The sequence below is a fragment of the Rhinolophus sinicus genome, chromosome 18 (genome assembly GCF_057876585.1).
Source record: "Rhinolophus sinicus isolate RSI-liver-muscle chromosome 18, RSI-T2T, whole genome shotgun sequence".
In the NCBI taxonomy this organism is placed as follows: Eukaryota; Metazoa; Chordata; class Mammalia; order Chiroptera; family Rhinolophidae; genus Rhinolophus; species Rhinolophus sinicus.
Genome location: NC_142518.1, coordinates 48601336 through 48617939, shown reverse-complemented (window position 1 = coordinate 48617939; position 16604 = coordinate 48601336). Strand labels below are relative to the sequence as shown.

Genomic DNA, 16604 nt, shown 5'->3' with positions numbered 1-16604 from the left:
AGTCCAGTAAAGTTGCAGGATACAATATTAATAATCAATTATCAGAAAAATAAATTAAGAAAAAAATCACATTTACAATTGCATTCAAAAAATATCTAGGAATAAATTTAACCAAGGAGGCAATATAACTGTACTCTAAAAAAAATGTAAGACGTTGATGAAATAAATTGAAGATGACACAAATAAATGGAAGGATATACCATTCACATGGACTGGAAGAATTAATACCATTAAAATGTTTGTGCTACCCAAAGCAATCTACAGATTCCCTATCAAAACACCAATGGTGTTTTTCACAGAACTAGGACAAAGAATTCTAAAATTTATGTGAAACCACAAAAGACTCCAAGTAGTCAAAGCAATCTTGAGAAAGATGAACATAGATGGAGATATCATACTTCCTAATTTCAAACTATACTACAAGGCCACAGTAATCAAAACACAATGGTACTAGCACAAAAACAGGTACATAGATCAATGGAACAGAATAAAGAGCCCAGAAATTAACCCACACTTATATGGTCAATTAATGTGCCGGGGAGGCAGGGATATATAGTGGGGTAAAGACACCCTCTTCAATAAATAGTGCTGGAAAAACTGGAAAGATACATGCTGAAAATAAAGCTGAACTGCTTTCTTACAATACATGCAAAAGTAAACTCAAAATCAATTAAAGACTGAAGTGTAAACATTTAAACCACAAAAATCCTAGAAGAAAACAGGCAGAAACTCTTTGATTAGCAATATTTTTCAGGATTTTATATCTCCTTAGGCAAGGGCATCAAAGGCAAAATAAACAAGTAGAATTAACTATATCAAGCTTAAAAAGCTTTGTACAGCAAAGAATACTGTCAACAATAACAAAACAAACAAAAAAAAACTAACCTTTGTACAGAAAAGAATACTGCCAACAACAACAAAACAAACAAACAAACAAAAAACAACCTACTGAATGGGAAAATATATTTGCAAGTGATATGTCTAATAAAGGGTTAATATCCAAAATATATGAAGAACTCATACAATTCAACATGTAAAGACAAACAATCCAATTTAAAAATGGGCAGAGGACCTGACAGACATTTCTCTAAAGAAGACACACAGATGGCCAACAGACAAGAAAATATGCTCAACATCACTAATTATTAGGGAAATGCAAATCAAAACTACTTTGAGACACTACCTCACACTTGTCAGAATAAGTGTTATCAAAAAGTCAATAACAAATTTGGACATGGATGTGGAGAAAAAGGAACCCGTGTCCACTGTTGGTGGGACTGTCAATTGCTGCTGCAACTACGGAAAACAGGATGGAGATTCCTCAAAAAATTAAATATAGATCTACCATATGACCCAGCAATTCCATTTCTGGGCGTTTATCCAAAGAAAACAAAAATACCACTTCAAAAAGATATATGCACCCCAATGTTCACTGCATTTTTATTAAAAATAGCCAAACTATGGAAGCAATGTAGGTGTTCCTCAGCATGAATAGGTAAAGAAGATTTGCTATATATGCATATACAATGGAATATTACTCAGACATAGAACAGAATAAATTATTGCCATTTGTGACAACATGGATGGACCTAGAGCGTATTATGCTAACTGAAATATGTCAGAAAGAGAAAAACAAATATGTATGATTTCACTTATATGTAGAATCAAAAAAAAAACAGAAACAAATGAAGTAAAACAAAACAGAAACAGACTTATAGACACAGAGAACAAACTGATAGTTGTCAGAGAGGAGGGAGTGGGGAGCTAGGTGAAAAATCTTAACAGGAATGATAGGTACAAACCTCCAGTTATTGAAAAAGAAAAGTCATGGATATGTACAGTACTGCATAGCAAAAAACAGTCAATACTATCATTATAACTTCATATGGTGACAGACAGTTACTAAAGTTATTGTGGTGACCACAGCTCAAGGAATATAAATGTCATATCACTATATTAAACACCTGAAAATAACATAATATTGTATGTTGACTATACTTGAATTTTTTTTTTTAAATCAATCTTTTTTTTCTTTTTAAGCTTCTGGAAAACCTGCAACATTTGAATAAATGTATTTCATTATTTCTTTTAAAAACACAGCATGGGATTATCTGTCTAAACCCTAGTACAAAAGCACTTAGATACTAGTACTGCTTAGCTTGCTATATGGGCATTTAGCTTTATGAGTTTATTATTAGATTTGAGGTATTGTCCTCACTGGTTAAATGACAATGATGGATGGTAGAAAAGAAACCTGGCATATGCCATATGGTTTACATAAGAAGTTATAAAAATATTTAATTGTTATGGCAGAAATTTTATCTATACATGAAGAGCTCATGCCAAGCTTACTTATGTGGTATGCCATCTAATTACTTATCACAGGAGCCCTATTACACTGAGATACACTAATTTGGCAGGAGAATGATTCTCCCCTGTAAAGACAAAGAACTATCCTAGGTAGCCCCATTCCAAATTCTCAGCATTTTCGTTATGCAATTAAGGAGTCACACTAACTGCCCCACCCAAAGTAGGCAAGGTAGATGGGAAGTAGCCATTTAATCTCTACAGGGAGTCCATAAAGTTGTTTACAGTAACACTTGCCATGTTATGACTAAATGACTCTATTAAAAGTAAGATAAGATAATTAAAAAGAGAGCATAAAGGGAGGGTCCTCCTCCTACCATATCTAGGAAATTTCTTAGTGGAAAATCAAACTCAATTTCTAAAAGAAACTCTAAATCAAAGACTTGTCCAGATACTTACACCACAATCCCTGAGAGATGGAGCATTTCAGCAATCAGGTAGGAGAGGTAACTACATAAGAAGACAAAGAGAGGTTCGATGACACAGATGACCTTGGTAAAGCATGTGGTAAAGGCAACAGTCATGCCAAACAGGAACCCAGTGAAAATGCCTCCGATTCCAACCAAAAAAAAAAAAAAATTTCCTATCCCAGCCAGAATATCCAGTGGTTTGATAGATGGCATTCCACAGAAGTATTTAAATAGCTTATAGAGCACCTGCATTAAAAAAAAAAAAAAAAAAAGTGTGAATGTATCAATCAAGAAAGTCTCAAATGATGCCCTATGTATCCTTCTAATTTAAGATTTCTCAATCTTGAAGTTCTCCAACTCCTCATTTCCTTTCAACATGAGTTACTAGAAAGCTTCCCTGTATCAACAGATATTTCTACTGATCTGTGTCAAACTATGTGTAATTCTGTTTGAAAATTGTCTGATGCGCTACGAAGATATCTTTCATGGCTAAGGTGTTTTTATCTTATATGACTGGGAAGACTATGGCCTCCAGAAGTTTTAACTCAGTGTTTGCTTAATAAACAGATAGAAGATTAATAAAGTATAAAGGAAGCACTGACATTTTCTAAAACATATTTTGACCAGTATATCATACTTGCTCAATTCATAAACTTATTCCTAGGACTAACTTACTCAATTATAGCCTAAACCAAAATTACTATTTAAATTTCAGGGATGAGCATAAGGGAACCTAAAGCAATACCTAGAAAGCTCATGCCTGGGATACTTATGACAGTAACAGCATCATTAAGGAGGGATTCTCCAAACACCAAAATATGAAGCTTTTCATTCACATGAATTTCTTCAAATACAGAGAGTACAGCCACAGGATCTAGTGCAGCAATCAAACTCCCATACCAAAGGTTATGGAGCAATGACACATCTTGAAGGTTGAAGTACTTCACCTGACATATGCCATAGAGGGAAAGGCCTATCCCAAATGCATTCCACATGGTTCCAACTATAACATACAACAGAATGGTTCCTATGTTTTCAAAAAATGGCTGAGCGGGCATAAAATACCCTGCATCAAGGACAATTGGTGGAAGTAAATACAGGAAAAATATATCACTGTCCCTTACTAGTGGGGATTTGTCATTTAAACTGCAAATTAGTCCTCCCAGGATGAGACCTACAAACATCAAGAGGCAACTTTCAGGTACAACTATGGGCATCTTATTATAGAGGTGAAATCCTGGAAAAGAGAAAAAAGAGTATTATAATATCTTTATTATCATCATCTCTATATGTCATCCTTCTTGTCAAGTCTCATGATTTCAGGAAAATAGCTTCTCAGTCATTTCGTATTTTTTATTTTAATAATGACTTAATAAAGATGCAGAGTCATGAATGGAGGCACTTTTCTTTATAAGGGAAAATATTTACTAATAGAATAAAAGGATTCACAGTTAACAACAAAATTATTTATATGCCCACTGAATCATTTCCAAATGTGGGCACATATTTTAAAATGGAAACAATGCATTTATCAGCTGGCAATATTCTTCTGCTCTTCTCATGATTATAGTGATAGATACCACAAGCTTAAAAAAGTATAGAACTGAGAGACATAAATCAAATGTCTCGTTTGAATAAGACCTAAAAAGGACTTCAGTAATCATGATTAATTCTTCATTGATAAGGAATCATAATTAATTATTTATAAGACAACTGAGGCCAAAGAAATAAGGTGGCTTTTCATGGTCACACAGTAAGTATGTGACAGAGATGGGATAACAATCCAGCCAGTTCTTCTGACTCCAGCCCAATATTGCTATAATTACCGCAAACTGTCACTTGGTCTGATTGAAAGACCTGGCCATACATGAATTCATACCACTGTATTATCAAAATATAATCCTAATTATAAACTTTGTTTCTTCTCATAGAATAGTATAAGTCCTTTATCCCATGAGGGAAATGCAGCCACCTCTAACAACCTACATGGCAGCAGTTCTGGGGTTTTTTCCTGTATTCTTTTAACTTTGCCCTACATTATATGCCAGAATATCATGCTCTAGCTTACACAAAGCCTACAGATAATGACTCTAATTATCAACTCTCTCTGCTATAGAAAGGTCCTAAAATCATCTGAGCTAATCCATCTCCTTCCTCTCTACTCCAGTCCTCACCAATACACTGTTGAAATCCTTTTCTAATATAACTGTTATACTACAAATTTCTCAAAGACTTAAGGTTAACTCTTATATTTATCCTCTAGCACACTGCTAGAACATAGAAATAGTTCAACAGATATTTATCACATGAATAATAAATAAATTTTTAGAAAAGAAAGCCAATTGGTTCCTGTAATGCAGGGACTCAGCTCCCAGCAGGTGAACACAGAATATGGTGAGGCCAGAAAGGAACAACAGAGCCACAGGTAGAGGGTTCATACCACCATATTCTCAATGGCGGCTTGTAGAGACACAAGAAGCAAACATCCACCAATACCCCAACAAGGGGTCTTCCTGCATCACAGTCTTGCTGGCAGCCAGTCGAGACACATGAAGTAGGATCCACACCATCTGCAATCCGTGCTTGCTAGTGTAGCCATGACAGTTATATACAAAACAATAGTGGCTAATGGCCAAATGGGTACAGCTGATGGCCAACTGGTTACAGCTGATGGCCATCTAATAACCGAGCCAGCACCTTTCCACATGAGGCTGACAGCCTGGAAACTGCTTTCTGGGACTCCATCGCTACATTCCACCCCTCCAGGGTCTTGCCTCACAATCTACGCAATAAGCATCTTCCGCAAGGGTACCTGTGTAAGGGACGTGGAGGTGGATACAATATCCATGAGTCATAACAATAACAGTTGCTGCAGCAGACCACCATCATCCCACACTCAGTACCTCAAGCAGGGGCAGGTTTAATTCACCAAGCCCACGAGAAAAAGTTTCAATCCAGTCCAAGTAATGTCCCAGGGGGTGTCCCTCAATGTCCACCTATACAGCCATTGCCCCCTGAAGTGGCGAATTTTCCACGGCAACCCTGGGGCTGAACAAACGGGCAGTTCCATGCCGATCTGAGAAGATGACTGATTCACCCCACCAGTAAAAGTGTGGGCCCAATCCACTATTGCATTTGCTCAGAGGCACCTATGGGCAGACGGAAATAGTAGTCATAGCAACCAACAATGGAAAATCCCTTCCCTCTTGGAGAATACATGCTAGCTTTTTGTCCTGGGAAAGAAGGGTTGCTGCCATAAGCACCTTTCCTGATTTGTGGTACCAGACCTTTATGGCAGTGTTTGGGGTCCCTTGCATGGCTTCAATATGTAGTAGAACAGGGGACCCCATAATAGGCCATAACGAGAGGACAAAGGCTCTCCACACAATTGTCCTGGCATCGGGACCTCTGTATACCAGTCACTTGCGGTAGCCACTCGGCCACCACCCCTGGTGTCACTTGCAAATCATGGGTCAAACCAGGCCCCCATGGGGCTATCAGGCCCAACCACCAACAGTGGGGGCTTTTGACCCACCAGGGCCAAGTCCATTGCTGCCGTTCCCCTGCTTTCAAACATGTGGGTGATGGCAGCAAAATGTTTCCATTTCTGCCATAGCCTGGCTTTAACAGTCTCAATTATAGTAAACTGTAAATGAATGGGAGCAGCTGTTCAATGTAGCAGGGCCTCTATGGGTGAAGGCCCTCCCTTCTGTGGTCTCTCATTCAGGATTCTCAAGACCCACAGACGTAGGCCCAGTCGCCCATCGTGAAAGGGTGTTTCAACACCCCAATATCTTGCTTCAAAAGGCCATTGTATCCATCATGTAATACAGAATTGTACACCTGAAATCTATGTAATTTTACTAACAATTGTCACCCCAATAAATTTAATAAAATAAAATTTAAAAAAAAAAAAGAAAAAAAGAAAAAGCCAGGCATAAAATTAAAAAAAAAAAAAAAGGCCATTGTAGCATTCAATAATGCCAGCTGTTTGTAGATTGTACGAGGTATGAAACAACCATTGTATGTCTATCCTGGCAGCCCAGCGTTGTAGTTCTTGCCCCATAAAATGAGTACCCCTGTCACTTTCAATGACTTGGGTCACCCATAGAGGACACAAAGCCGTGTAAGAGCAACCACTGTATGCCACTGATCTGCAGCCGGACATGGCCAAGCATCAACCCTGTAGCAGTGTCCACTTCTGTGAACGCATACACAGCATTATGGATCTTAGGCAGGGGTCCAATATAATCCACTTGCCAGTGAGTGTTGGGCACCCTCCTTCACGTAATCTGCTGTGTCTCCCAGAAGAGCTTCTGCCATTTGAGTCTGTCCTGGGCACAGATGGGACAGTCATAGCAGGCATCTGCTATCTCCTGCCATTTGAAGGGCAACCCCCAGCATCTGCTCACCTGCCACATGGTTCGGCTTCTAGTATGCTGCAATTTCCTATGCATCCAATGGGCCACATTAGTGGCAGAGCCCCGTTTTAACCATCAGACATCTGAGCATCTCCTTCATCATTACCTGAGGACACTAAGGGGGAGTGACCTGTGACGTGCATTAGGGTCACCTCTTTTCCCTGCCGTAGGTCACAGAGGTCCTGCCACATGGCCTGACCCCACAGTGGACGGTGTCCTACCAACCAGTTTTGGTGTTTCCACATGGGGAGCCACAACATTAAGCCCCGGAACATCTCCTCAGCTGTCAGTACAAATAACCAGGGGCCCAGGCTCGTGGATGATTATCATCCACATAACCCACTGGCTATTCTGGCCCGTCCCAGTATCAAACCAAATGGTGTCTATTTTGGGCTGCACATCAATAGCTGTCCAAACAGCTGCAGCTCCCCGGCTAGAACCATCAGTATACCAGGCATCTTCAGATACTGGGGGCTGTCCTTTGTGGGGTGAGGGCTCCAAGTCCTACCCACTAGGTGGAGCATATGGCATGGCCTGGGTTACAAGCTCCACAGGCCCCAGGACCTGTTGTAATTCTTTGCTCAAAGGGCTTGAACTGAGGGTGCTATGTTGCTCCAAGTAGGCCCCCCACTTGGCCACCCCCATTTTGGGCCCTTGCGTCCATGTACGCACCCAGCCCTGGATAGGATAAGTTGTGCGAACCAATACCCATGCAGTTCCTGTGATGGCTTCTGCTTTGGCCACCAAAGCTGCATACATAGCAACCAGTAGTTTCTCTATTAGAGAGTAGCAGACTTCAGCTCCTTTCCACAATTGGGACCAAAATCCCACTGGTGACCAGAGATGCTCCTGCCAGTTGCCAGAGGCCCCAAACGTACCCCTCTTGGGTTATGTGAACATAAAGTTCAAACGGGCGACCAGGGTCTACTACTTGCAGAGCCTGTGCCTGCTGCACTGCCCATTTTGTGGCAACAAACCCTTGCTCTATAGCCTCGGTCCAAGCCAGTGAGGGCCCCCTTTTTACCACGGAATACAAGGACCTTGCTGTCTGTGCTAAATGGGGTATGAACACCCGCCATTATACCAGCAGACCCAAATATGTCCGCAGTTGGGAGACCTTGGTCGACAGGGGAAATGCTTGTACCTTATCAATAATCGCTTCAGATGTGACCTTTGTCTTACCCGACCACACAACACCCAAAAACTTGACAGATAAGCCAGGGCATTTGACCCTTTCTTCATTCACCACCTAGCCACATGACTTCAGGTGGCAGAGAAGAGAAGGAGCTGCTTGCTCTAAATCTGAAAGAGAATCAGATGTTAGTAAAACATTATCAACATAGTGAAACAGGAGCACAGAAGACAGGTAGTCCCACTGTACCAAGTCCTGGACTACAAGCCCATGACAGACAGTGGGGTTGTGTAAGTATCCTTGCAGGACTTGAAAAGTCCATTGCCGCCCATCCCAAGTAAAAGCAAATTGCTCTTGACTCTCAGCTGCAATATCAATGGAGAAAAAGGCATTCGCCAAGTCCACTACATAGTGGTATGTTCCTAGACGAATAGTCAGAGGATCCATCAAATCATGAATTGAAGGCACCGCAGCTTGCAAAGATAGCATCACCTTATTCAACTCCCTATAGCCCACAGTCATTCGCCAGGTCCCATCTGACTTCTTGACAGGCCATACTGGGGAATTAAGGGAATGTGCACTGGCCTCACAATATGTGCCTTCTCCAGTTCCTAAATTGTATGGCCAATCTCTTCCTGTTCCTCTGGCAGGCGGTACTGTCGCACTGTAACCACACACCAGGGCTGCAGCAACACTTGAGGAGGGTGGTGAGCATGCCCATGTATTACCTTTTTCACCACCCAGATCCAGAGGTGGAACTCTCCGACCGATTTCTGTAAACTGAGGCCATGCTGCACATCCACCCCTGGAACATATTACAGGACAAGGGAGACGTACACTATGTAGGTACAGGGAGAGGCCTTCCTATACCCAGTGGTAAGGAAACAGCTTTTACCGTCACAGTCTTTCCCCCATAGCCATCAATGCAGATTGCTGGTCCGGGGAACAGTTCTGTGTTCCCATAAATAAGACTGCTGTCTGCGCTAGTGTCAACTAGGGCCAAAACCCTCTGCACACTAGAAGAAGACCAATGTATGGACAGTTCCACATGGGGCCTCCGGTCCCCACTTGCCCCCCTGACTGGGTACCTTGCCCCACTCCAATCAAACTGGAAGGAGCTGGCCTCAGGCAGCCACATGAAGTCCTGGAGGGAATTGGGTCGCACTTTGCTGTACTTCTCATTGGGGCTTTGCCAGAATTGCTGTTTCAGATGTAACTGTTTCCAAAGTTCCAACAAGACTGCATTGAGTTGTTGGTCTATTTTTTCTGGTTCAACCCCTGCTGCCATGAGACTATACCACATTTTCATGCGTACTATTTTCAGAAGCCCTTGTCCCCTTGCTTCTGATTTGGGCTTCCTGGTCTTGACTTCTCAGACCTCATGTCTTAACTTCCCCCACTACTGGCTTTCAACATACCTCAGGGTGGCCATGGAGATGGTAACTTCATGAATTCACAGCCCCATATAAGACATAAGAATGGCAACCAAAGATCCAAAAGCATGTACAGGGGAAGTATCCAAAACTAGATTTCTCATGCTGGTTGTAAAATGTTCATCATCCGGCCCCCGCATATTAGGGTTGAACACAGCATGTCTCATACCCATTTCACGGATGATTTGATCAAGTTCAGCACATGATTGCCATTTACTCACAGTGTATGGCAGCTCACCAGCCACTCCCCACACTGTGCGCACTGCAGCATTGAGCCACTCCATTAGAGTGTGGCTGCCCTGGTCTTGGGACAACCTATGGCATTCTGTAACCTTTGTCGCAGGGACAGATGCACCATCGCAGAGGCTAGCTTTTCCATTTTGTCTGGGGAGCAGAGAATGCTGTCTGCCCCCTCATCCCATAAACACAGCAGCCAAGCCGGTAGTGGTTCTCCAGGGCCATTTTGGCAGTGCCTCCCCATCTCCCACAACTCAGTGGGAGTGTAAGGGTTGTAGGTTGTGAACTCAGTCACTGCTGGGTTGCCGGCAGCAATATCCCCAGGGCCCAAAGGTTGCTCATGCTTTACCTTTTGCTGCACGATGGGCTGTGCATGGGGGTGGGCAGCTACATTGCTTCCACTTGCATCATCTGCCTCTGCCTCAGAGTCTCCACTGTGGAGCTCCTCCTCTAACTGGTGGACAGGAGCATCCAGCGCCTCCCACCAGGGCTGCAGGTCCTTTATCTGGGTTGCTTCAGTAAGCGCTTCCTCCATGCTATGATGCAATGCAGTGAGGAACATCCAGTCCACAGGGCTGGCTGCACTTCTCCCCTTCTCCGCAACTGCTCAGTTAAACCCTGCAGGGCCCTTTCTATGCTGTCCAGAGAGCCATCTATGTCTTGCCATCCCTCCACGGGGGTCAAACTCCTGAGAACAGAGGATATCAGGTACCACACACTGTGTGGGGGCCACATGTCCTCCTGCCCAGAGTCAGACACCGTTTCTACCTGGCCAGAACCCTGCTCACTGTGCCATGTGTAATGCAGGGTCTGAGCTCCCGCTCCTGGTGGGTGAATGCAGGATATGGTGAGACTGAAAAAGAACACCAACAAAGTCACAGGTAGGATGTTCATACCACTACATTGTCAATGGCGGCCAGTCAAGACACAAGAAGCAAACATCCGCCAATACCCCAACAAGGGATCTTCCTACACCACAGTCTCGCTGGCAGCCAGGCAAGACACAGAAAGTAGACTCTGCACCATCCGCAATCTGCACTTGCTAGCATAGGCACAGCAGTTATATACAAAACAATAGTGGCTAATGGCCAACTGGTTACAGCTGATGGCCAACTGGTTACAGCTGATGGCCATCTAATAACTGAGTCAGCACCTTTCCACGTGAGGCTGAGAGCCTGGAAACTGCTCTCTGGGATTCTGTCCCTACAGCTCCTAAATTAGACTTTATGTCTCAATAACTTCAAGAGTGTTTGCACGTATATTCTCATATTTGATTCTCTCATTATACAAACAGAGCAATGTAATATTGCTTTTCCCATTTTAGAAATGATAAAAACGAGGCAAAATAAGTACTTTACTTATCCAATATTCTTATTCATTGTCTATGTTCCAGGTACTGGCTCCTAAATTTGCACAAATATTAAATAGCTCAAAGTAATCTTGTCTTTCCATTTCACTATGCTGCTTCCCTCTTCATCCTCTATAGAACCATTTCTTTCCTCTAGGCATTGAAATAATTTGGAAGTCCCTCATGGGAGAGATGGGGTCTTATTCAGCACTGTAATCCATGGGCCAAATATTATATCTCACCTAAAATATGTGTTAACATTTTTTGCTGAATGAATGCTAACATAAAAGGGTTTGTTTGGTTTGGTTTGGTTTGATTTGGTTTGTTTTTAAATTTACATTCTTTTACTAAGGTTACGGCAAAAAAATTTTTAGTCAGTGATATCTCAATAAAGTCCTACTTAAACAAATGTGGTTGGATGACCTACTGAGAAGTCCCTTTTGCCCTGTGATCCTGACATAAACATTTAACTAGACTATTTATTGCAATCAACATATCTAGTGCTAAAAATCTTAAAAGAACCTTAACTATCCACTAGGTGCTAATTATAATCACACAAGAGAGCATGTACTTCTTATCAAGGAGGCATGAGACCAGCATTCAAAGTTATGGTTATGAACTTCACAACGTATCTTCTCTTCCCTGGGCCTCAGATTTCCTATCAATAAAATGAGGGAAATGGGGGTGGCTGTTTGGTTTAGTGGTTAGAGTACAGTGTTTATAACACCAAGGTCACCGGTTTGATTCCCACATGAGCCAGTGAGCTGCGCCCTCCACAACAAGATTGAAAACAATGGCTTGACTTGAAGCTGAGCTATGCCCTCCACAACTAGATTGAAAACAACAACTTGACTTGGAGCTGATGGGTCCTGGAAAAACACACTGTTCCCCAACATTCCCCAATAAAACAAAAAATGAGGGGAATAGTTGAGAATTATCTCCAAGAGTTTTTCCAGCTCTGACAATCTATCATGCTATGAATCTATGGATTGTGTGTGTGCCCTCATTAAATATCACGTTCATGAATGGTAAAACTTTGGTACCTATAAAGTCACTTAAATAAAACTTTGGAATGCTAAACATGATTTATTTTAGAATAAATTAATTTTGAAATAACAAATTTCTACAGTTTCTTCCATGTTTTCTTAGCATTGTTTTTGGTATCAAATCTACAAAAAAATGGTCACTCAATCATAAACACTTCGAATTATTAAAGGGCTCTCAGAATTTTAATATTACTAAGGCAAAAGCCAGATAAATTATTAAAGAACACAAATGGAGTAACAGAAGAAATCTCCTTAGCAGAGCCATAACACTAGTGATTCAGGGTGTTCATAAAGGCTAAATAGTTAAAATATAACAGCTCTTCTTATTTTGCTGGATTTGTTCTTTGTTCCCCCCTCCCCATAAATTCTGAGTGGTGGCAAAAAGGCATATCTTTAAAAAACAACAATAACAACAACAAAAATAAAAAAACAGAAAATGGATTTCTCACTACATGGTAGCTATCGTAAGTTGCCTGTGAGGAAAAAAAGGTTGCCTAAAGACTCAGATCAGTTAGTATCTAGAATCAATCTAGTAAGATTTCTCTGTTCTCCCTTTTAAAGTTATGCCATGTCTTCTCAACCCTGATCAATCAGGACACTTTGCAGTCTAAGTTCCTGTGCTGGACCTATTCCAGCCTCCATCTGCTGGGAGACCACCAACATTTGAACATAATTAGTGCAAGGGGGCTTGAGCTGTGAAAAAAAAAATGTCCTTTTCATAGACAGCAGGAGGCAAATATCACAGCTTGCCTTTCTCTGGCCTAGTAAGAAAAGGATGCCTTTTTAACATCTGGAAAAGCACTGAGTCCCTACTCTTAGGCTATTATCTGGGAGAGCCTTGGGTAATTCCTCACTTACCTATCTTTGCCAAAGAGGCTAACGTAATCCAGAGTGTGATCTCGAAAGGGACCTGCACATGCTGGTAATCCAAGGAAAAGTGGAGTGTGTGAATAGACACCATTGAGCCATTATCCTGCGTTCCTTCAGGTCCCCAGCTGCTACTGTTGGGCCTCAGGTTCCAGTAGTGCTGCATGCTATCCCCAGAGGTTCCCAGAAGTTGGGAGTAGAGGTGCCCAAGCAGCAGAGGAAAGAGGAACCCCAATCCATGGACCATCATCAGCTTTGCCAGCTCTGCTTGCTAAAGTACTCAATCTCCTCCAAAACTGCAGCTGCTCACAAATGTAATTTGTTGTTGCTGACACTTAGATCTGCTGGCTAGCACTTAAAGGATAAGTGGGAACTCCAGAAGCTCCCTGGAGTCCCTGAAGAGAAATGATGGGCTGTTATGAACTGGAATGAGATTAAAGCCTGGAGTCAGCAAAGAGAAGAAACTGGGACAAATTCATTGATTGACACAGAAAAGAATTTTACCCTAAGTCCTAACTCTCAAAGGAGGAAAACCACTGGGAACTGAATTCTGGCCACTTAGCAATCTACTTTCTTACTACAAGACCACTCCAAATCCCCGTGGATATGAAAAACTGTTCAAGAAGGATTCCTAAATCTCCAGAGATTATCAAGCTCTCTGCATACAAGCATCCTAACTAAGATGCCAATTTCAAACTGCCTTTAGGAGGAAAACCTAGACACAGAGCTCTTTGTTTTCATAGAGAGAGGGGAATAGGTTGACAAACTTAAATTCATTGATCCTGAACACTCTAGGGGAAAATACTTTTCTTTATTTTGAATAAGTAGCCTAGTAGTTAAGAGCAGGTTACTAATACTATTTTTACCATAATTCCTATCTTCCATATATCTTTTGGTAGAACTTCTAAAAAGGGACAAAGATCTTCTACTCCCACTTCCAACCAACGCAAATATGTCTATTTTATTTATTAATCAAATTACTTAGGTTTCACCATGATCAGCATGTACTGGTTGCTAATAAACTTAGTAAGATTTCAACAGAGAAGCAGGTCTCCAGAGTAGTTACTTATCTTTTTTATCATCTTGACCTTTTGATTTTTATTATCCTAAAATTAGGCACGAATTTAAGCCTGGTTACTTCTTTTCTGTTGTTTTACTTTGTCAAAATCTTTAGAGCACATTTTGGTACATAGATTACTAAATTAAATAGCAACAAACATCTAATATGTACATATTTAGTTTGTCTGTGTCAATCAGAGAAAATGCAATTAAAGTACAATGCATTGTGTTATTACTTTCAAAAAGAGAATACAGTCAATCATCTAAGAAAGGGCTTTATTTAATCTTCATATGATTTCTTCCCCTGAATTTTCAATGATAAGCATCCACATCACACTGTCCATAGAGTTAAAAGATTATATATATATATATATATATATATATATATATATATATATATATATAAAACCAAAACATGCATGCACATTTTAAGAAAGGAAAATTATATTAAAATTGTAATACTCAATATATACCGATAACAAAAGATGAATACAAGTCATGTGTACAATGAATTTTACCATTGATAAATTGTACATCAATGAAAAGAGGAAAGAATAAAGAGGTATTTTTCCATGGGCGACCTTCCATAAATCCTAGAGTCACATTATATGCCTCTTACATAAAATGCTAGACCTAGATAATGAGGTACACCAATATTTAATATTTCATGCCTAATGTAATTACTCCAAAATTTAGTCTAATGGAAACCTGGAAAATAATTACTGAGAATAGTGATTTGTGTTAAGTCAGCAGTCTCTTGATCTAAAAGTAAGGTGAATAGTTAAATGTTAAGTACAGGATGATGGTAAATGAAAATGCAAATTGAAGTTTACAGAAAAATTAAATTTTAAGTTGTTGGGTTTTTAAATCGTGTCTCATTCTTTTAAAATTAAACTGATTTTCAAGAACATTTATTGTTGACATATTAAAAGGATATGGATTGATAAGTCTGTGTCTCTAAATTACTCCTTTTTGTTGAAAAATGGGTCATTGATTTATCATTAGTTGTTAGGTTATATGATGTTTCAGCAGCTAATAAAAAAAAGGGTCATTGATTTATCTAATAGCCTAGGGCTCCCATATTTTAATTACCCATGTTCTCTGTGAATAGTTAAACATGTTTACACTCAGGCATACTGTTTTGTGAAATACTAATTTACTTATTTTGATCTTCCTTCCTCCCTCTCTCCTTCCTTCCCTCCCTTCTTCCTTTTCTCTTTCTCTCCCTCCTTCCCTTCCTTCTCCCTCTGTGTTATTGTTTTTGTCTTCTATCAGAAAGATAATGATGAGTATTATTAAAAACAATTACCAGAAACCATTTTCCCACTTTTACTGTATAATTTTGCAGTATTCTGAGCACACAGAAAGAATACATTTTCTTGGTATCACAAATATCCATATTTGCCATAATGCTCAAAGTGTTTATTATTTTAAAATACACTTTTATCCTCCCCTCATAGATTTTTTTTCATTCAGTGCCTATTGCAAGCAATGTTATGTTTAATATCTTTACCCTGAGAAAATGATCTGTTCTGGTCTAATTAATTTTAGAAGCTGAAAATACAAAATAATACTAATATAAAATTTTATAATAATACAGGACAAATACAAAGACATAGTTTTAAAATGCATCAGTAGTCAAAAAAATTCACTATCTTTGTCAACATGCCATGGGATGCGTGTTTTATAAATATATACCAGGGATGCCAAAAAATGTATACAAGTGGACACTTTGGTCAACGTTGCTCAAGCAGTAGTTCACCATAATCAGAAGTGTCTGGATGCTGATGGTAACCATTTGAGCACCTCTTGTAATTGCACAAGTTCTAGGTGTTCAACTTGATGAATTGTGACAATTTATATACACCTTTGTAACTACCACTCAAAGGAACATATAAAACCTTTGTGTCATGTTTCTTTGTAGCCTATTCTCACCCTAACACACTACCACCATTTTGATTATTTTCAATATAGATTATTTTTTGCCTGTTCTTTAACTTCATATAAACCGAATCATACAGTATGTACTCTTTTGTGTCTTCTTTCAATCAGCACAGTATCTATAGGAATTATCCATGTTGTTATACATATGTCAGTAGTTCAATCTTTTTTATTTCCAAATGGTGTTTCATTGTATAAATATACCAAAATTTGTTTATCCATTCTTATGTTGATGGACATTTGGGTTGTTACTAGTTTGGACTACTGTAAAAAAGGTTGCTATGAATATTCTTGAACAGGTTTTGTGTGGATGCCTATTTTCATTTATTTGGGGTAATTATCT

At 40.0% G+C, this 16604-nt stretch overlaps 1 protein-coding gene across 1 annotated transcript in view; it reads right to left on the bottom strand.

The window, feature by feature from the left end:
* LOC109437982 (sodium/hydrogen exchanger 2-like) overlaps positions 1-13427 on the bottom strand; it is a 68816-nt gene extending 55389 nt beyond the window's left edge. Inside the window, exons 1-3 of the mRNA XM_019717536.3 lie at positions 13253-13427; positions 3554-4014; positions 2767-3023 (exon numbers count right to left, since the gene is read on the bottom strand). Of these exons, the coding sequence (XP_019573095.3) occupies positions 2767-3023; positions 3554-4014; positions 13253-13427 (893 nt within the window). The remainder of the gene's footprint in view (positions 1-2766; positions 3024-3553; positions 4015-13252) is intronic.
* Positions 13428-16604: the final 3177 nt, after the last annotated feature.